Source organism: Camelus ferus, chromosome 17 (genome assembly GCF_009834535.1).
Source record: "Camelus ferus isolate YT-003-E chromosome 17, BCGSAC_Cfer_1.0, whole genome shotgun sequence".
Lineage (NCBI taxonomy): Eukaryota > Metazoa > Chordata > Mammalia > Artiodactyla > Camelidae > Camelus > Camelus ferus.
In genome coordinates this window covers 34,268,179-34,289,084 of record NC_045712.1, presented here as the reverse complement: position 1 = coordinate 34,289,084, position 20,906 = coordinate 34,268,179, and the positions used below count along the sequence as shown (strand labels likewise).

General features: G+C 39.8%; 1 protein-coding gene across 19 annotated transcripts in view; it reads right to left on the bottom strand.

Annotated features, from left to right (window-relative positions):
• Window positions 1–790: 790 nt before the first annotated feature.
• SETD5 (SET domain containing 5) overlaps window positions 791–20,906 on the bottom strand; it is a 73,789-nt gene continuing 53,673 nt past the window's right edge. For 12 of the 19 annotated variants that reach the window (XM_032458870.1, XM_032458873.1, XM_032458871.1 and 9 more), the window contains 8 exons: window positions 20,527–20,656; window positions 13,764–14,008; window positions 10,609–10,665; window positions 8,226–8,696; window positions 5,611–5,909; window positions 4,396–4,529; window positions 3,829–3,917; window positions 2,525–3,496 (listed from right to left, as the gene is read on the bottom strand). In XM_032458870.1, the coding sequence (XP_032314761.1) occupies window positions 2,888–3,496; window positions 3,829–3,917; window positions 4,396–4,529; window positions 5,611–5,909; window positions 8,226–8,696; window positions 10,609–10,665; window positions 13,764–14,008; window positions 20,527–20,656 (2,034 nt within the window). In that variant the 3' untranslated portion in view covers window positions 2,525–2,887. Of the gene's footprint in view, window positions 3,497–3,680; window positions 3,918–4,395; window positions 4,530–5,610; window positions 5,910–8,225; window positions 8,697–10,608; window positions 10,666–13,763; window positions 14,009–20,526; window positions 20,657–20,906 lie in introns of all 19 variants that reach the window. The other 7 variants (XM_032458874.1, XM_032458875.1, XM_014557150.2 and 4 more) reach the window with 3 other exon arrangements.

Genomic DNA, 20,906 nt, shown 5'->3' with positions numbered 1-20,906 from the left:
TGCAAAGCCTAAATATTTACTGTCCAGCCCTTTACAGAAAGCTTGCTGCTGCATGATTTGGCCCCTTTCTTCCTGGTATCTGCTGCCCCCTTTCCCTGCCCTGGTTATTCACTCTGTCCCAACCAAGCCTTTTTTGACTCAGAGGCTTTGCACCGGCTGTTCTTACTCTCGAGGAATGATCTTTATTCATACTGCATCCCACGACTGCCTCCTAATCACTGAGACCTCAGCTGAAATGTCAAATTCTCAGAGACCATCCCAGGTCAATCAATCTAGAGTGTCCCCTTCAATCTCCCTAGTTACACATCTGCTATGAAACAATAACGTGGTAATGACTATTTGAGATGATGGACTGATTTAGGTCTCACCTGCCCTAGAATGTAAGCTCCGTGAAAGCAGAGACATTATCTGCCTACTCTTACACCCCATTTTAATAAGCATGAACCCACCATCAAAACCAATGCCTTGTATTGTTTCTGAATGGAAAAGAAAAAGGCCAATAATAGCTGCCAAATGAATGAGGCCAAGGTCACGAACTCCATCTAGTTCAAGTCAGTTTGCAAAATTCAGTTCCATTGTCACAAAATGGCCCCAATACTGGCTTGATTTTAATAAAGGGTAAAGGAAGATCAATCTGAATTCCTAGCCCCATTATGGGCAAAACAACTCCACGAAAGCACACTCTCCTGAACGTGGGTCCATCATACCCTCTTCAGGTAAAAACAGTGTTAGGAAAACCAGGCAAGGCAAGGTCACAGAACTGGACAAATAAGTTCTCAAATTATGATTATTATGGTTAAGAATTTTATTATCAAAATTATTACATCTCTTGTGAAAGTTCAAATGTTACAGCAAGGTGTAAACACTCCACTTGAGAAAGAAGTGACACTTCTTCCCTTCCAAGAGTTCCCCCCACCCCCCGCCCCCACCCCCCCCAGAGGTCTGGTCTTGACAGCACCCTGCCCACACAGAGTGGCTGGGGTCTCTGCACGTGCCAGGCAGGGTGAGGGCCGCCTGCCCGCTGGCCTCTCCCCTCGGTTAATAGCCAAGGGGAGAATGCAAACCCCAGCCCAAATGGAGAGACATTTACATACGTTTTATATAATATACAAAGAAACCAGCATCCCAGGCAACATGATTTCCACTCCCAACGCTCTCCCAGACTGATGGGTTTGTGGGGGAAACAACAAAAAGAAAAGTATTCTGCTGAAGTTTCAGCACTAAAAAAAAAAAAAAAAAAAAAAAAAAAGAAAAAAAAAAAAAAAAAAAAAAAAAAAAAGAAAGAAAAGGAAAAAAAAAAAAGAAAAAAATCTCCCCTCATTTGCAAACACCTGATTTCAATTTTGAAAAAGTGAAATTTTGTAACAGTCACACACAAAGAGAGAAGACTGTGCATATGATAGTTTTAAGAGAGGGTAGAAAGGAAGGGGATGTAAGAGGCTGAGGGAAAAAAAGGAGAAAACAAGTAGGAGGGAAGGAAGGAGGGAGACTCACAGTATTATCTTGTCCAAAAGAAAGAAGTAAGGTCCACTGCAGCACCAGGGATTACACCTGTCATGTATCTGCTACCCCTACCACGGTTATAACTGAATACAAAATTAGATAAATAAAAACACGCCAGATATTACAGTAAACAAGTGAAAGAAAGAAGCTGGCAACCGTATGGAATTTAAAAAGATTGTGTACCCCGCCTGGCTGGCCCCAGGGCTCCTCCAGGGGTGTACAACAGGCACGATGCACTGATGGGGAGAAGCCAGTCTGCTCTCGTCTCTCATCCGGAACAGTGTCAGGTGTGTGGGTGGCTTTAGAACTCTCTTACCTGTGCCACTGCCAAATAAGCACCCTTCTCAAAGACACATGGGACATGCCCCCACACAATCACAGTCCTGTCGGCGCCACTCCACAAACACGTCTTTCCATGCTTACCCTGCAGTCACGAGTGCACGCTCCCCAATCATGGAGGCGGTCCTACTCAAGAGATTATCAACTCCTGATTAATTGGGAGTAGAAAAAATAAAATTCAAAGAATTCCCAAACCACTTGGGACCTTTCCTAATCAAATTTATTGCCAATAGCTGATAAATAGCAATGCCAACTGGCCCATCTCACTTATCGTATCTGTCTTCTTTGCCTACTTACTCCATGGGTTACTGAGCTGTGAAACACCTTGGGGAAAGGAAGTGGGATGGTATCTGCTGGGGGCTCAGAGAACCACTAGGACAATCTCCTCCTGAATAATCAAGAGTTGACTACAAGCTCTTCTTCAGAGATCCAGGAACCCCTCAGAGCACACTCCAAGGTTCATCTATTTCTTTGTGTTTTTAAGACAAAGGTAGGGAATATTCTTGGTGGACACATCTTGGCCAGATACCTGCTTTTGGAATGGTTGTCTTAGGGTGAACATTTAAATACCTACCTTTTTACTTAAGTGCATGAAACCCTAACGCCACTTCAGCTAGCTTGGGGCTTTGAAATTGGCTCTTTTCACCTTTTTTCCTTTGAAAACTTTTTTTTTTTTTTTTTGGATTTAAAAAGATGTCCTCACTGCACAAGTGACTACAGGCTACAGGCAAGGATGGGAGACGGAGGCTTCAACACAACTCATTGCACTTAGAACCATTACTAACCAAAACACCATTTGCTTGTCAACAATGTACCCTTAACAGCAGGGAGAAACTTCTTTATAGTCTCTGCTTCAGACAAGATTTACATCTTTCTCCAGGGCCAGAGCCAGTCACGACCACAAGTCTTGTTTCTTGTCGACCAGACCCAATCCTCTGGCACCTTGTACCCCCTTCCCCAGCAATATGCTCGGCCTAGGTTCCAGAGGCAGCTGGAAGAAGCAGCTATGGGCTCACTCAGTTCTGTCTGCCCAAGTCCAGAAGCCCTAGGAAAGTCCTGTCTGAGTCTTGACTCCCGAGCCCTGCAGCGGCTGGAGCCGGTACTGGTGCACACCCGCACCCCCGCGCTGTGGGTAGTGCTGTGAACTGGAAACCGCAGATACCCTGGAGGCCTGGTAGGCTGCTGACTGCCCAGCACTGGGCAGACTGATAGTCCGGAAGTCTGATGGCAATGACGACCTAGAGTTCTGAGGAAAGGAGGTGGAACTCAGAGTTCCTGTGCTGGACTGGGAAACCGAGTCTGAGGTTGGAGAGTCTGAGGGGCCCTGCGGGGTAGGGCTAGCAGCACTAGATGGGCAGCTCCTCCTTGGAAGACTGCTGCCAGTGCTGTTTCCAGAATGTGGCTGGCTGCTATAATACCCTGGTGTCCCCGTAAACGAGGCCAACGAGTCTGTGGACACAGGGTGGGCGGGGCTGGAATAGGACGCAGAAGAGAGGGAGGATTCTGAAGAACCATGAGAGGGGGGGTTCCCAGGTCTCAGTGCAGTAGTTCGATAACTGTATCCTGGAGACTGGGTGGGATGTCCTCTAAAGGGGGAGGAACTCTGCTGGAGGAGGCTTTGTGATTCTGTCCGTGGACTATCACACTGCAGGAGCTAGAGAGAGTTGGGAGGAAAAGCATAAGGAGGTGAAAAAGTCCCTGTTAAGCCATTTCAGCTCGTGAACACTTAAAACTCCTTACTTCTTCATCACCATCTTAACCATTTGTTCTTTCTAGGATATCAAAGACAGTAAAATGGCTGTCCTTGGTCATTTTACTTTTCTGGCATGATTTATTACCTGAAGGTGAGCAGATGATGACTTATTTCCAAGGCAGCTGAAACTATATGGAAAGACAGCATCTCAACTGCAAAGGATGGCCAGAATCATAAACATTGGAAGCAAGAACATACTCCTATGTCCAGAGAGGAGCACTTCCTCGTCTCACCTGGTAGCTGTATCTGGAAGGGCTGTAAACGGCTGCTCCTTTAGAGAGTGCTGAGCTCAGTGTCTCTGGACCTTCACCATCTGCAGGGTCTGGAAGGTAATACAAAATCAACTCATTTTCTGAGAATAAGTGACAGATAGCCACTGTACATTCAAGTCACCAATGCCATCATCAACCCATGCTGCTCTCTTTCTGACAAATCGGGTGAGTGCAGCATGCCAGAGGGGCAACAGGAGTGGTTAATAATGGGCTGTTTTAAATGCCTCATCTGATTCCTGTCTCCTTCTTTCTCTTCATCCTTCATCAAGGTGATTTCCAGGCCTTTGGAGAGATGAGTTACAGAAAGGTATCCCTTGGGAAAGAAGAGCAGACAGAGAGCAAGCAATGCTAGATCTTAAGAACGCTGCAGCCCAAAAGAGTGGAAACAAGACTGTGCTGGAACCTCACACACAGGGGGAGCCCAACGGCTTCAGAAATGGACTCACCTCAGCCCGGCATTTGGTGTGAACTGTGTGGAGCCTGGCTCATGTGTCCCTGAACCTGGTTGGCAGAAGGCAATGGGCTCACCTGGGTCTTTTTCTGTGATGTTACTCTCCCACGTGGGAGAAGGCTCTCCTTTCTGGGCCACCCTCACACTGCTTCGGAGGACCTTGGGGATGCTCCCTCCTTCTCGGAGCCGTTCCACTGACGTGGGAACCATCCTGTGAAGGTAAGAGCATGCAGGTTTACGGCACAGGACTTAAGAGTCAACAGTCTGGAACAAGCTTTCTTCAAAGCTCTGACAAGGGTGGTACAACATATTCCCTTAAAACACCCTCCTAAACGTTATTTCCTTCAGGACCAATTTAAAACAAGGTTATCTTCTCTGCCTCAAACTATGTCTACCTCAGGCTCAGAAGAATAAGCACTTTCAAAGAAAAAGCAATCAAGGAAACGGGGGTTTAAGGGTGTCTACTTCTCTTAACCTCCATTTTGAAATGCTACATTTTCTCTCCTGCGAAGTCACGTCCCTGGCATGCACTTGCCATTTAATGTTTTATAGGTTAATGAACATTACTCATTTGAGCAGTGCCTCTTCTTTCCCAGACTTCATTTAAGTTCAAGATCCCTGAAATGCCTCATTATTTCACTCACTTGACAATCAGTCCTTGATGCTGGTATAGTCTATTTGTGGTCTCCCCTACGCCAGACAAGTCTTTTCAGAACAGGTTACATCTCTCTGCATATGCTAGCTGTGTGGATCTGAGACATCTGTTATTTTTTGTGTTAATTTTATCTTAAAAAAAATTTTTTTTTTGGCTGGGGGAGGTAATTAGGTCTGTTTGTTTGTCTGCTTATTAATTTAAATAAAGGTACTGGGGACTGAACCCAGGACCTTGTGAGTGCTACGCATGTACTCTACCATGGAGTTATGCCTTCCCCCTAAGACATCTGTTATTAATTTAAGGGGAACTTGGCTGAACTCCTGACTTACCTTTCATATGAAAGGGGAAAACAGAAGAGGCAGTGTTGTGCCCAGCAAATAAAATGGCTCCTCTGTGTTCACAACTATATGCTGCCCGACACGTTGTCCTGCAGGCCTGGTGGGATTCTTTGCTTCTCTAAGGCTGGGGGTCTGTGTTTGATACTATTAAATCAGCTGAACAGGATAGATGGTACTGTGAACTGCTGGCCAGCTTCCTCAGTTAAGTGTTCCCATGTATTTTAGGTAAAACTGGGAAAGAGCCTAGATGTACACTTCCCTCCTGAACTCGATCATTAAAGCATCAAAGATAAACTTACCACCTACTGCTGATATTCTCTTGAGGTCTGCAGTGAGATGAAGTGCTCCTGGAATCTGATGGGCTTACTGCCTCCAAATGAGACATGGAGGAATGAGATGGGGAGAATTTTTTGTGAGGGGAAGATGGGGTTCGGGCCGAGGATCCCTGCACACCATGGCCACCAGTGTCAGAAAGTGAGTTACTGCTGCCTTGCCCAGCTCCTGCAGACTTGCTTTTGCTCTGTGCAGAGTCACCTCCTCCACCAGCAGAATTTTCCTTGGCTTCTTGTTTCCGTTTGCGGTACTCCAGCAGGGACACCTAGGAAGGAAACAAGAAGCAGGACTCTAGCCAGACATCGTTGCTGGTGGATCACCAGCAACGGGGAAAGAAGATGGAACCCTAGTAAACCACTAGCAAGCCACGCAAACAAAGCAGGTACCAAAAGATGATGTTTTCCAGGTGTGTGAGAGATCTCAGCACAGCTACGTATTTAAAACAGCCAGCAACTGGCAAACAAAAGGGAATACACTAGGAGACTACATTTTTGAAAAATGGCATTCACCAGTAGACCTCGTTTTCTGCCTTCAGAGAAACATGTGGGATTAGTTCCAGAATAGAAGTATGCTATCATAGTTATTCGCAACAATGGTAGCTCCTAAAAAATGGAAGGTGAAGAGTTAGGAGCTGGTGTAGTCTGAAAAAGCCCCCTGGTGATTCTACTAGCTCTTCTTCACCCTCCAAGAATCCCTAGAGTTGGCTGTTTTGAGACAAGAGAAAAACACACAAAAAAATACAAAAGAAAAAGTCAGTGCTTCAGAATTCTTAAATGTGCTCAATTTTTCAAGATTTACCCAGGGATTTAGGACTATCTGTTTCCTACTTATATTTTAGCAAGTCAGCTCTAGAAAACCTGTACTTGGAAGCTTCTCCCCAACTCGCCATTCATCTGCCTCATTCTTTCCTGCCCTGTCTAGTGCAGCTCCCTCTTTGCTGTTACAGCACACTGTGCCTACACTGGCTGTCAACCTAATACAAGTCTTGTGTACTTTGTAAACTGTATGTTCTACAAGGGCGAAGACTAAGTTTATTTGGATTTTTATCTTTAACATCCAGGGCAGAACTTGGCCAACAGCAGGTGTTCAACAGCATTTCTGAAATAACAAGTCATTTCAATCACTTTGGCACATAATAAATGAAACCAGAAGTTCAAAGACCATTTTTGTTCCTAATGGTCAATGCTGTTCATGCAACAGTCTTCTAAATCCAACACTATCTTATTCAAACTTATCTGCCAGTGTTTCCTCCTTTTTCTATCCACTTAGAGCTCTCATTTTCCATTCAAATGTAAAAGATAACAAAAGCACAAAGTTTAAGACAATTCTGTATATGCATTTTCTATATACAATCTTGGAAGGAAGTTAATAATAAATTCTGGCAACGTATTTCATTATACTGCAAAGATAAAAAGCCACCAGGCTACATTTCAACAGGAGTACCACATGTATTTGGCAATTATGTGAGACTGCCACACACAGAACATTCAGCATCTCTAGCTCTAACAAGTAAATTGCAGTTGTTGCAACAACTCAAAATACTCCCATGAATCTCCAAGTGCCCCTAGTTGAAAACCACTGACATAAAGAGCCTATTTTTGACTTCATAATTTCTAGCATAGGCATTACTTATAAGTCAAGCCCCCCTTCCCCCCAAAAGTCAAGTCCCAAACCAGCTCTCTATGGCCTGGCCCCGCCCATCTCTGCATTCTCCTCCTCTCACTTTTCATGTGACACCATGGCAACATTCAACTGCACACCCAGAGGAGAGCCACAGTTACTTGTTCTGCTCTTTCTCCTGTAACATCTTGACCCTCATTTGCTGGCTGATTGATCCTACTTACTGTCTGAGACCAGCCAAGTCAGTGACCTGTCACCTGTCACTCCACCACCCCTCAAAGTTGGCTATGAGCTTCTTACTTGTTCTCAAAGTACTCTCCACATATCCAACTAAGCCAGGTGCCCTTGTTAAGTTGTTCTCATCACATAGGAACAATTCCTTTGGAGCTTCCATCATCATTAATGTAATTATCTGCTAAGTTCAGTCTCAGTTGCTACAAGCTCCATTAGAAGGCAACACAGCATAGTGGCAATAAGAGCACACAATCTGGAATGAGACAGACTTGGGTAGTGTCCTGGCTCTACCATATACTAGCTGGGTAACCATGGGCAAGTTACTCAACTTGCCTTAGTTTCCTCATCTGCAAAATGGGAAATTACCCATCTTTTTTAACAGGATTATCATGAAGTTAAATGCACAAGGGCTTAACGTGTTCATGCCTAGAACATGAAAAGTGCTACATATAAGTAGCGTAACTTTTTTTCACTGCTTTATCCTCTGAATTGCCTCGCCAAGTGTATGGAACATACATGGTAGGCATTTAAATTTTCTGAGTATTTATAACATTCATCAAATTGTATTAAAACAGTCTTTCACTGCACATGCCAGAGACTATGTATTACTTATTTTTGTTTTCCTCACACTGAGAACAGTGCTGAAAACATAGTGGTAACTCAGTAAATATTTATTTAATTATTCAGTTAATGTTCTTCAAAAGGGCCTATAAAATGTGACACTTACCTTTTTCCTCTGCGGTGGGTTCTGGGGGGCCGATGGGACTCCTTCACAAGCCCTTTCGCCACCAGGGGACATGGAGCCACGAGAGAGGTCTTTCATAAAACCATGTTCATATCTGCTGGGAAACCCTTCTGCAGGGGAACAGTATCCCCCATCCAAATGTAAAGGCTTCCTATCCCCTACTAGGGGAGACCCTCGATATAATCCATCTGCTCGAGGCATAGCGTTCAACGGAGAGTAGGCATACATCAAGTTAAACTCTGTCCGAAATGCCTGGTCCGAGTTTCTCACGAGGGTCTGATGTCCATCGCCACTCCTGCTTGTAAAGCCAGTCTCAGAGGCGGGCCCGACGGAGGGATGAGGAGTCAGGTCAGAATGACCTGAGTTGATGAGGGAAGGTCTGTCAGCACAGCTGTTAGTGTTGGAGTCAAGGTAGCCTACTTTTGTCAGGTCCAGATCTTTTCGATGACAAAGCTGAAAGAATAAAAATCAACGGAGACATAGGGTAGGGGAGAAAGGAAAAAGTCAAAGGGCAGAAGAGAAGGGAGTGAGAGGGCACAGGTGAACAAGGAAAGATAAGAGGGATGGAAGCAGAAGAGAGAAAGCCATTAACATCCGTGAAGGTCCCATGTAGCACCAGTCCCATGCCAGATCACCAAAGAATCCCGGCCTTTCCCAAGCTGCTTTAAAGTCTTTCTGGATGAGAATACAGGGAAAGTCAGAATTAGGTAACTGGCCAAATGCGACTATTTTGCCTGCTTAGCCTTTCATTAGGTTTGCTGAGTCACCCTGCACTACAGTATAATCTGGCAGTATAATCAGGGATTTACCTGAGCCCCATGGATGCTACAGAGGTGAGAATGGTGTCTTAAGATAACAGGTTTCTGGTGTTACTCATTTCTAAACTAATATTGATGGAAGCTGGGAGGAGGGGAAAAGGTAAAAGAAAGTAGAAAGGAGACGAACAGTCAAGTATTTAAGTTACTGGTTCAGTAAAGGAGAATGGTATTAGTTAAAGGTGTCAACCAACCAGTTCTTCACTCACTTTCACTATTATGTAGCTATGTTTCTCATAAAACTTTCTGGCTACTCAACTGTTCTTTCTTTATCCTCTAATGTATGTCAACATACCACAAGACCACTAATGCCCATCACTGCAGAGCATCTGAAATGCTGACATGTACCAAAAACAACCCCATCTATTTGGTCATCACTACCTCCTAACATCAAGATTTTCCGCCACTAGGTAAACTACAGCTAACTCTATACAAAGAAGAGTACCAGAAATCCAGATACCATACCATGTCAGCCTCCAAATTATGCTATCTTAGAATCTTTAGCAACTGAGGAGAGAGGTTTAAGTTCCTTACAGGATAGAGTAAAAAACTCACAGAAAACATCTAGTACACTAGGAAACAATCCTTTTCAGCTTCATGTTGACCTATAAAATTCTACTGAGGCAAAATTTGGTCATCTGTCACTGAGTTTAGCACTAATATTTTTATTGTTAAGGGTAGGGGTTAACAGTTCAGTTAATTTCTGAAAGGTTATGACAGACCGTAACTTTCTCTTCAAGAGTAAAAAGGTTCCCACATGAATTCATGAAGTTAATCATTACTTACATTTGTCTAAATCTTGTAATACTTAAGAAACTCTAGCACTAAAATCTGAATTTAACATCTCAACAGCAGTAGGATTTCTAAGAAAAGCACTCAGATGATATCCTAAGAGATAACACTTGTACAGCAACCATTTCCCAACCACTGCAGAATGGAGGCCTGTGTCACAGAAGCCATGGGCTGACCTAGAGAGCTGAGAGGCATGACTCTCCCTTCCTAAAGAAGTTGCTTAATCTATCAACCAAAGCTCAAAACATCCAGTTAAACAGAGCTGTCAGAGTAACCCTGGATTAAAGCATAAATCATTGCCTAATTTTTCCAATATATGCTGCTCCTTTATTAGCCCAAGATAATAAATAGCAAGAGACAGTTCCTACCAGTTATTGATTTAACTTTCCTTATTTAACAAACACACTTTATTCGTTAGACGATCTTTAACAAGGTTCCCACCACATCTTCAGTTTCTTTAAACTTGACTTTTAGATTCTATCTTCTTTTAAAGAACTCATCAGCCATACCCGCCCCCAAACAGCAACAAAAACAAACCCCACCACACACACACACACACAACTTCATTTTCCTCCATCTACCCTGAAAGCTCTGAGTAACCAGTCTTACATAGGAAGATTCAACTTATAGTGACCAATCGGCCACCCTCCAGCCCACTGCATCATTCACTAGGGTCCCCTAGCCCTCCCCACACGCGCAAGAACACACTCATGCACACTCACTCTCAGCCTCCAAGTGTGAGATGGTGTGATAACTACCTCGGGTGACAGGGACTCGGGCCTACTCGCAGGGGAACTCTCAGGGGAGGATATGTTCTAGAGGAGGGAAAAGCATCTTGTTATTCATCTACTCAAAAGAAGCAAAACAAACAAAAAATAAAGCAAAAGCAAGCATAGATGGTTAGCCACACTTTTTTTGAGGGAGTCAGGAGGGAAAGGGGTAAATAAGTGCACAGGGGAAATGTTTAAATGCAGAATTCATCTCAATGGACAGAATGACTTGTTAAAGTGCTTTCTGGTGTCTTTGAAAGCATTTAAAGGTAAATTGGTTATAATGGTTCATGCTATCAGTGAACATCTCAAGCAGATATCAAGAAAGTGTTAAACTGGTGAGATTCTACATTATTATATGTCTAAATCAGATTAAACTGTAGCAACCTATTTTTCATTAATGGGCACCTTTTTTCTTCACCCCATGCCTCCTTCTCAGTGTCATTTGCTCATCCTCTTGTGTGACTCGTGCTGGGGGCTCACAGGGTTAGGGAGATGACCAGTTCCTCTCAAATGAGTTGCAGGAGTTATGACTGATGGACTCTAGCTCATAGGCTAGACAGTTCTGGACATAATCCAAATGGATCTGATCACTCCTACCAATGTTCTCTGATATTAAAATCCATTGTATTTTGAGGAATAGAGAGAAAAGGAAGGGGAGAAAGAAAAAAAAAAAAAAAAAAAGCAGATGTGTACACTTCTAGTCCCTGGTCCTAAAAACAGGGCTACCTGAGGGCTTTTGCCTAAGGCAGCACTCCCGTATCAAACAGGAAGTGGGCAGTGAGCTGGGACAGAAGATATGATGGGTAAAAAAGCAGAGAGGATGATGGTGGTAGCTATAACTAGGATTCAGGGTAAGCGGAGGGTTGCTAATGTTGTAGGCCTGGATAGCTGGCCTGGGTTGCAGGACTATCCTGTGGCAGGAGAAATGGGGCTGTTTCAGCAGAGCAGGGATACTGGCTGTGAAATTTTATTTGGTGGTGTGGGTAGTATGTGTGAGATGGATAGTGGGGTAAGGCTCTCCAGGCAGGAAGACAAGGGAAGGGTTACTCTAGTGCAAAGGAGGGGCTAATTAAGCATGCCTTCCCAATGGTGATTTCACTCTTTATTTGATGCTTCCCCCTCCTCATGATCTTGTTTCTCTTCCACTATGTCTCTTCAATTCTTTCCCTTTGTACTGAAGAGATTTCTCACTTTTCTCCTAGAATGTTTTTAATTTTTCCTTCCAAAAATATACTTCCCCCAATGGGGCTGATCTTTACTTGTGATACCTTTCTGGTATTTCTCTGTGTCACAGTCTTGGATGGAAATAAGGCTTCTTCCCACCTCCCTATACTAGAATACAGGAACGAGTATGGCAATTAGAATGATGATAAAGATGGTCAGGATCATGAAATTTGTTTTTTTAACTGATGAAAAAGTTTGAATGTCCTTAGTTAAATCATGAGACTAAAATAGTGAAAACACGTACTGATTTTTTGAAGGGATAATATAATATATAGTGTTTTCCCCCTTCCTGGTATTCTAAACATTATGCTTAGACTAAAATGATCTTTGATTTAAAATAAAAATAAAAATGGGGGGTGGGTATAGCTCAGTGGTAGAGTGCATGCTTAGCATGCATGAGATTCTGGATTCAATTACCAGCCACTGAAATTCCCATTCCACTGAAAAAAACAAACAAAAAAAAACCAACAAAAAACCAAACCAAACAAACAAAAAAACCCCAAACCACCCAACACCTTACATATGCATAGTGTTTTATAGTTACCCGAAATGCTGCAAGGGGTAGGAAATATTAATGAGTGCTAAACTTGGTTCTAGAAAGAGACTTACCTTCTAATTTTACCTTTAATTATAGTAAAAACTTTAATTATGATAAAGTATGAAATTCTATTCCTATAATCTGCTGGCCAATAGAGAGAATGTCCTATCATGAAATTTTACCATCAAACTTTACTTTGCCAATTGAAAAGTCAATTCCAACTAGACCAAATAAAGTTAGTAAGGCCCATGTCAGCTGTTCTGCTATCTGGCTAAAAAAAATGCAATAGGGAATTTGGTAGAGAGTAACTTCCCTTGAAATCAAACATAACCAGGAAGGACCTTTCCCTCCCCAAAAAAGTTTGCTCTAAAAGTTAACACGGTCTAGGATGGGTACAGAATATGGCTGCTTCTTGCTTCCAAGGCTGCTAGTCACTCTGAGTTAGCCATTTAAAGGCTGAGGAATCCCCACGCTCTCATAAAACCAGAATATGTAGGGTGGCAGTAGTTAGAACATTCACCTTATCAAAGAACACATCTAGAGAAGTGTAAGCTAGGGTCACAGTTGGGTGTGTTTAGTCATCAGAACAAATTTTTCTGAGAAGGAATACATAGTGTCCATTTAATTCAATAAAAATTAAAGCAACATGAAACAGATGAAATTTTTTATGCACATGGATTCTATTCAGTACACCTCATGTCACTCAAACTTGAATACTAAAGCAATTCAGATTTAACTTTTGAAACAGCTGAGACACATTTCTAACTTAATCCAGAGAGTGAATGTAATAAATTTAGCTCTTATACCCATGCTGCTAGCCTCTTTCTACTTCCCATTCCTAACACATTATAACAAGGGAAAGTAACCTGGAGCAGGAAAAAACCCCTAATTTGCCATAAACCATACCCCAATGCTTCTTAAATCTGTCTACTGAGGCCACAAGAATGCAAAATAACAAAGACATTTCATTGATTTAAAAGCTGGGAAATGGAGACATAATCAATTAGTATAATCTAAGCTCTCAAGGTGGTGTCATTGTAATGGTTACTAAGCAGCTAAAGGCCTGTATTAACCAAGGTATACGGTAAGATAAAGATGGAGATCTAGTATGATTACCACCTAAAGTTATGGAGACTGAGGAACTGCATGCAAAAGACTGATGAGTGTCACCAGTGGGAGCACTACTTCTACCTGGGAAGAATGGGGGCACTGCCGAGACCAGAAGCTACCAATAGCTCACAATGACCCTGAGGTTTCTTCTCTTGCTAAGATGGGCAAAGAATATGGTAAAGAAACACATGGAGTGAAATATCTGAAATGAGGAGGTGCAAATGATGATTTTCATATTCAGTACTCCCAACAACGAAACCCAAATCACCTCAAACTGCAGAGGAGTATTGCAGCGACTAGCAGTAGTAATAGACGTGATTGGTGAGAACATGAGGCTGTATCCATTTCGACACTCCTCTTCCGGGTGAGACGGGCCAGGTGTGGTCAGCGGGGGGCTCTTTGAGCCTGCACTGGGAGGGGGCGGTGTGACTGGAGAAAGAGGCCGCAGTAACTTGGTGACATTCTGCTCCATCAGATAGCGAGACTTCCATTTCTTTAATGGGCTCAACAAGTCTGTGAAATACAAAGCCTGGCTGAGCAGTTTGAAACTACAGTTTACAGGGAGGCTCTGCAGTGTAGCCATTAATCTCTAGCCTACAATGGCTCTTAACTCCTCTTTGGCCTCATCCCATTGTTATCTCCTGCAATTAAACCAAAAGCCCAAAGCAACTCTAATTACCACACTTAAACTTTCAAAACTATCTCCCCCCAAAAATCACCGGATGAATCTGACACTTTTAATGATTGATCCCTGGAGTTAATATAATCTCTTGTAGTGGAAAATATAAATTTACTTATTTCACACAGAGTTTCTGAAAATCTCAAATCTGTGTCACTTTGTTAAAATCACCCTCCACTGAGGAGGAGGGTGTAAGTTCAGTGGTAGAGCACATGCTTAGCAAGCACGAGGTCCTGGGTTCAATATCCAATACCGAATAATCAAACAAACAAAACCACTCTCTACAGAATTGCCATGTCAATAGCTCAAGCTTCTGGAATCCTAACTCCAAACTCTTTCTGTCTTCTTTTATAGATTTCTGCCATTTTTCAGTAGCTCTTTATATACTTATTCTCCTTCAGCAGGAAAGAGTTACATATGATCATCTGACCCTTATCCAGCCCTCTGACTTAAAGAGTACTTCAAGAACTCCCAACCATTTTCAAAAACTAGGCTGGTATTCTTTTTCTGATGGGAATTTACTTTTTACTGTACACTTTTTAGGTTCACTTAGAAAGGAGTTACTATGCTATAAATTTTAGTGACTACCCAGGCCAAAGCACCTATTTCACTTTCTCACAGGAAAAATCTACTTCTATTCATTTACAGTTCAAAGTTATTTACTTACTTAATACCTACTATACAGCAACCACTGAACTAGGTATATGGTGGGGAAATGGTCATCATATATCCTATTTAAAGGAGACTACAAATGTGTAAGAAAAAGAAAAGATAAATAAAACATGTTTAATATCACTTAAAGAACCTCAACAGAGGTGATCATAATTAAGCTTTCAAGTGCTTCTTACATACTAAGCACTATATATTAATGTGCTTTACATGAATTTTCAGATTTAACTTGAATAACTATAAACTCATCACTGTTATTATTATTATCCCCATTTTAAAGATAAAGGACTTGAAGTATAAGAGAGATAAAGACTAGGTAATCTAGTTCCCACCTACATTCTTAGTCATAAAGTTCAATCATATGCCCAGAGCTTGATGGAAGGATTGACATTTACCCCAAGCCTTTGAGGAAAAGTTCGGGACAGTATCAGAGCTATGCTTCAGGAAGAGTCCCCTGGCAGGAATGGTTAGGATGAGATTGGACTGGGTAACTGTTTGGAGTTAGTGGAGTAGTTGAACAGAAGGAGTTATGAGTACTGAACTGGGGCAGTAGATGTTGAAATAGGGAAGAAATAAATGCAAAAAATAATGGAGATACATATTTTCCCTGGTATCTGAGAATTTTTAAGTTTCCTAGATTAGAAGTATTATCCATATTTTCCTTTTGTTCCAGATACTAAGTTCTCCGTCTTATTTTTCTTTTCTCCTTTTCAAAAGTGCCTAGGTATAAAACAAACAAATGTGATTCACGACTTATACTTAGAATAACTTTTACATATTTCAGGAGTCTTAATTGGTGAATCTTTGAAACGACTATACTGCAAGGTCCAACACTATAACTACTAGCGGTAATTATGTAAATGATGAAGTTCACTGTAGGGAAGTTAGAAAGTTCAGATGAACTCTTCCACCCCCAAATCAACTTGCAGGCCACTCATTTAAAATAGATTTACTGAGAACCTATTTATGATATTATATTCAACAAAACTGACCTGAAGTTTATATGCCAGTGGATATTTGCCTTTTTTCTATTAATAGCACTATATTTATAATTTTTTTCCAATTTCATTTTTCTTCTTTTTGCATACACAGCTGTCAAATTTCAAGTGGTTAAAATCTATCTTTTATGTTTTTTTAACCTTTATTCAAATAATTCCTAGTATTATATAAACAAACATCTACATACTGAAATACATACATAACTTAAAGTCATACCCACAAATTAATGCACTGCTAATATACTGGTGAATTTTCATTTAGATCTCTTTCTTGACAGGGCCTTACTGACTCTTGTCTAAATCACACTGATCAATAACCTACTATTTTTACTCAGAAATATATAGTAAAACTCTTTCCATAACAATGACGAAAACGTTACAATTATTTTTTAATTTTACTAGTAGCCTTTTTTGGCTATACAGGATGTATATCTTTACTCAAATTTATCAGTCGTTCCCTTTATTTCCTGCCACTGACATCACTAATGTCACCCTACCCCAAGACTGTAAAAATACTGGGCTATTTTCCCTTTATATCCATATTTAGTTTTTGTTTTTTTAAGTTAAAAAAAATTTATTTTTATTAAAAAAATTTTTTTTGGGGGGGAGGTAGTTAGGTTTATCTATTTATTTATTACTCTCGGCGGAGGTACTAGAGATTGAACCCATGACCCCATGCATACTAGGCCTGCACTCTACTCCTGGGCTATACCCTCTCCCCTCGTATTTAATTTCTGAATTTAATTCAAATAGAACATTTTTTAGGATAAGTTATTGATTATCCTTTTCACATGCCAAATGTGTAGCATATTCTTTCAAATCCTTTTGTAATTATAGAATAATTATAATTTCTCCACTGATTTAAAATAAGACAGGTACTGGGTTTAGTTCTGAATGTTATCCTGTACACTTGCTGTCCAGATGGCATCAATATTGACATGCATTTTAATTTTAGTACATCTACTTGGTCAGTTCTGGTTATGCTACTCTAGCTCTCCAAAGTATTTTGCCTATTCTAGCATACTTGTTCATGTCAATGAATGCAGAAATAATCTGTCAACTATTGCTGACATTACCCCGCCACCAAAAAAAAAAAAAAAAGGCTGATTGGGGTTGTATTAAATTCATGAGTAATTTGTGGAGAATTCTCATACACCATGGCACGATCTATCAGCTACTCATGCTTTCATTTATATTCCTCTTTATCATAGATTTGCCACATTCCTAATTACATTTACTTTCCAGTGTTCTCTATTTTTGGCTACTACTGTGAACTGAATGGATTTCTCCCTTTACATTACCTAAATGTTACTGCTAACATATAAGACAATGTTTACATAATTTTGTACCCAGCTACCCTATTGATCTCTACTAGTTTTTCAGTTAATCTTCTTGGCTTTCCCAGGTAGATAAGCATATTATTTGTATACGGTGATAACACATACATCCTAATCACTTTGGATAATAATTCTAGAAGTTGTTAAATAATAATGGCAATAGTGGGATGATAACCCTTCTTGATGTTTAATCTAACTAGTTTTTACCATGAAGCATAACTAGCAACTGTTTTCTGGTAGATGTAAAAGAAAATATCATTAAGTGTGTTATTTTATTAGATTTATCATTAAATTCACATTTACTGTGCTCGGATTTCCCCCTCCTCCATTCGCTAGCTAAAAAATTATATTAATACATTTTCAAATATTGAGCCACCCTTATATTCTGAGGAAAATTTTTATTTGGTCATAATACACTATTATTTTAATATTCTCACAAGATTCAAGATACAGATCACTGGAATCTAATTCAAAAGTAGTACTATGCTGTGTTTTGGAGACGGAGTAAGTTAATTCGATAAAACAAATCAAGAGTAAAAATTTTAATACGACTGTATAGTATCCCATGAAAAGCATGTGCAATACAAGATAAACCACAGAATCTACCATTCCTTTATTGGCTGAAACCCAGGTTGTTTTTATCCTATATGTACTTGCAATTATTAATAATTCTATGACTAACACTTTGTACTAAAATTTTGGTCCGCACCTACTTCTATACAAGTACCTAAAACAGTAATTACTAGGTTAGGGAGTGTGAATATTTTAAATGCACATGATAAATCTTACCAAATTGCTAGTAGGGCTATTATTCTCCTATCATTTTTACTGCAAACCCTTTATCCAAAAACTTTTGTCCTCTATTAAATAAAGACAGAAACACTGTTTATTTAAGTTTGATTTAAAAAAATTAAATGTGCGAAGAATTTACTTTGGCAAAAGGCTAATTCTTCTTAATCCTCTAAGTAAGTAAAAATAACCAGAATAATTTACCTAATCTTTCATTTATCTCCAATTAGCACTATAAAGCAGATTATTAAGATCTGTTTCTGGCTACTCTGTTACATATATATAACCATTCTTATACACTACTGTACTAATTTGATTACGAGCTTCTGGTTTCATATTAGAAGCTAGTTTTTTACTTCTAGGTAAAGTACTTCATCATCACTCTTTTTAAATTTTTTCTTATTTTCATTTTTTTAAGGATAAACTTCAAAATCATTTAATCAAATTCCAAAAACAGGTTAGTTTGATATAAACCATATGAAGCCAAGAAAGAAACTGATTATATTTATTCTTTCCATTAAGGAACATGGGATTTCTCTTCATTTCCTAGAAGCTTAAAAAAGCGCTTCTCAGTGACGGTTTGTTCTACATGTCTCACCATTATTCCTAACCAGTTCCTTAGTTTTATTAAGCTTGGGAATGAAAAATTTTTCTTCATTCATTTCCTCAGTACATAAATGCTATTAATTTGTGCATACCCAGCGGTTTTACTGAACTCTTGTTCATTAAGCTCTCCAATTGATTAGTCAGGATCTCCTAGCTATACACTCACAGAATTTACAAATAATGAACACTGTGTGCTCTCCTACCTGAATAGTAATACCTTTTATTTCTATACAACTTTAGCTTTTAGGAACTTAGAATCTTTAACATATCCTAGTATCTGACTAATTTCTATAACTTTCATAAACCCTTGACAAGAAAGAATTTTGTGAAGAATAATGACAGTAATAATTCCTATTAAGGGTCTGATATGGCACTTTATGTACATTATTTAATTTAATCTTACATTAAAACTACAAAGCAGGTATTACTATATCCATTTCACAGATGAAGCTCAGAGATGTTTTGTAACTTGCTTAACATCATATAGTCTTAGTAAAGGGTAGAGCTAGTTTTCAAATTCAGGTCTGTTGGATTCTTTCTACTACACCAATCTGTCTCCTTTTCTTAAGATCTCCTTGATCTTTTTGAAAAAAAATAAAACAAAATATAAATAATTCCTCAGGATATACACTGACTTGTAGCAATATACCAAGTTGTGTTAGTGTACTGCTTGGTTTTAATTAAATATTTTTCTCTGTTTATGTTGCTTCTAAAAGGCAAGGTGTGTCCTTTGGATGTTTCTCACTGCTAGAGACGAGAAATTCAATAAAGGCTGGTGACTAACAGTCACCATTCCAACCAGGGCACACAGTAACAAGGGCATTTTCCCCAAGTCTTTGCCAGTCAGGACATGAATTGCTAATACAGCCTCCCTTTCCCAAATTCAAACACACACACACACCCCTATGCGTGTATACTAGACAGAAGACTTCAGTTAAGTTGTATTCTCACTATATTGTAAAAGCTGCCAATAAACTGTTAATACTGGTGGAACTCTGGTGCCAGTATTTTTTCATATTAACCTAGTTTGAGTAAATCTCCCTAATCTTCGGTGAAGAAGAGAGTAACATATTTTAAATACATGGTATTATTTATCTTCCAGATGTTCTACACTGGGAGTTTATTATCCTAACGTTACACATGCAATAATTCATAATCCAATCCAGGGACAGAAGAACAAACTAAGTGAATAACTTGAAAGAAATATTTTTAGTAGCCTACTTTTTTCTAAATACAGTATTATACATGGAATTTTAATATAAAGCAGGTATTACCAGTACCAATCGCTTTAAGTTCATATTTACTCAGAAAGGCAACGAACAGTAACAAATAAGTGGTTTTTATGAAAACTTGAAATATTATCATGTTAGCTATAGCCTTGCATGACCTTTGGCATCTTATTTATTTTGGTGTTTCGTTTTGATTGTAATATTCACAAAACTGATTTAGAGATAAACTTAAGAAAAATAGAGAGGATTTTCAATTAAACTAATATTGGCTAGGAGAAACTGCACAAGCCCTTTTGAAAACAACCAATTCATAACAATTTCTCATTTTCGTCACTCATCCCTTGTCCCTTCAGCCAAGTCCCTCCCAGTTCAGTTACCTATGATTCTGATTCTCCTGAAAGTGCCCCACATCTTTCTTGCTTATTTCCCCTCTTATAAATATGGATATAGATTTCCTAAACTTACTATTTTAAATGTATCTAACCTTTTTACAACCATTTCTGCTGTTATCTGTACACTGTCTAGTTCCTTCTTTGTCGTCCTGGGAAAACTGATCCCTGACTTGAGATCTCTCTCTTCCTCTGTAAAGACAGATGTAAAGTAACTATTTAGAGAACAATGCTATTTCTTTTTTATATCAGACTCTAAGTATTCATAGTGAAATTTTTAATGTAAATCCAAAATAATCACTGTTTATGTATTCAGAGAGGTTTGAGATACCTACCTGCATTGTCTTTGCAGATACTAGACGAGTTACTATTCTCATTACTTTGGTATAGGTGCTGAGTTCTAGTCTCCTGGGGTACAGATGATGTTTGGGTCATCCCTTCTTCCAAGGCTTGCTTTATCCAGCGCTGTAATGGGAAAAGAACCAAAGAATTTTCAAGCATCATTTAAAACTATTTAGTACACCTATTTAAATGCATTAACCAGGTCATTACATATCAAACTGGTGAGAGATGCAATCCAACACATTCCATTCAGGTCCATAGTTAAGTTATTTTTTGTCCTGTGTTTCAACATTTTAGAATTCTGCCCCATTAATTCCTTGTATAGGGCATAACTGAGAAAGCCTGGATTACACATAATGAATTGCCATTAAAA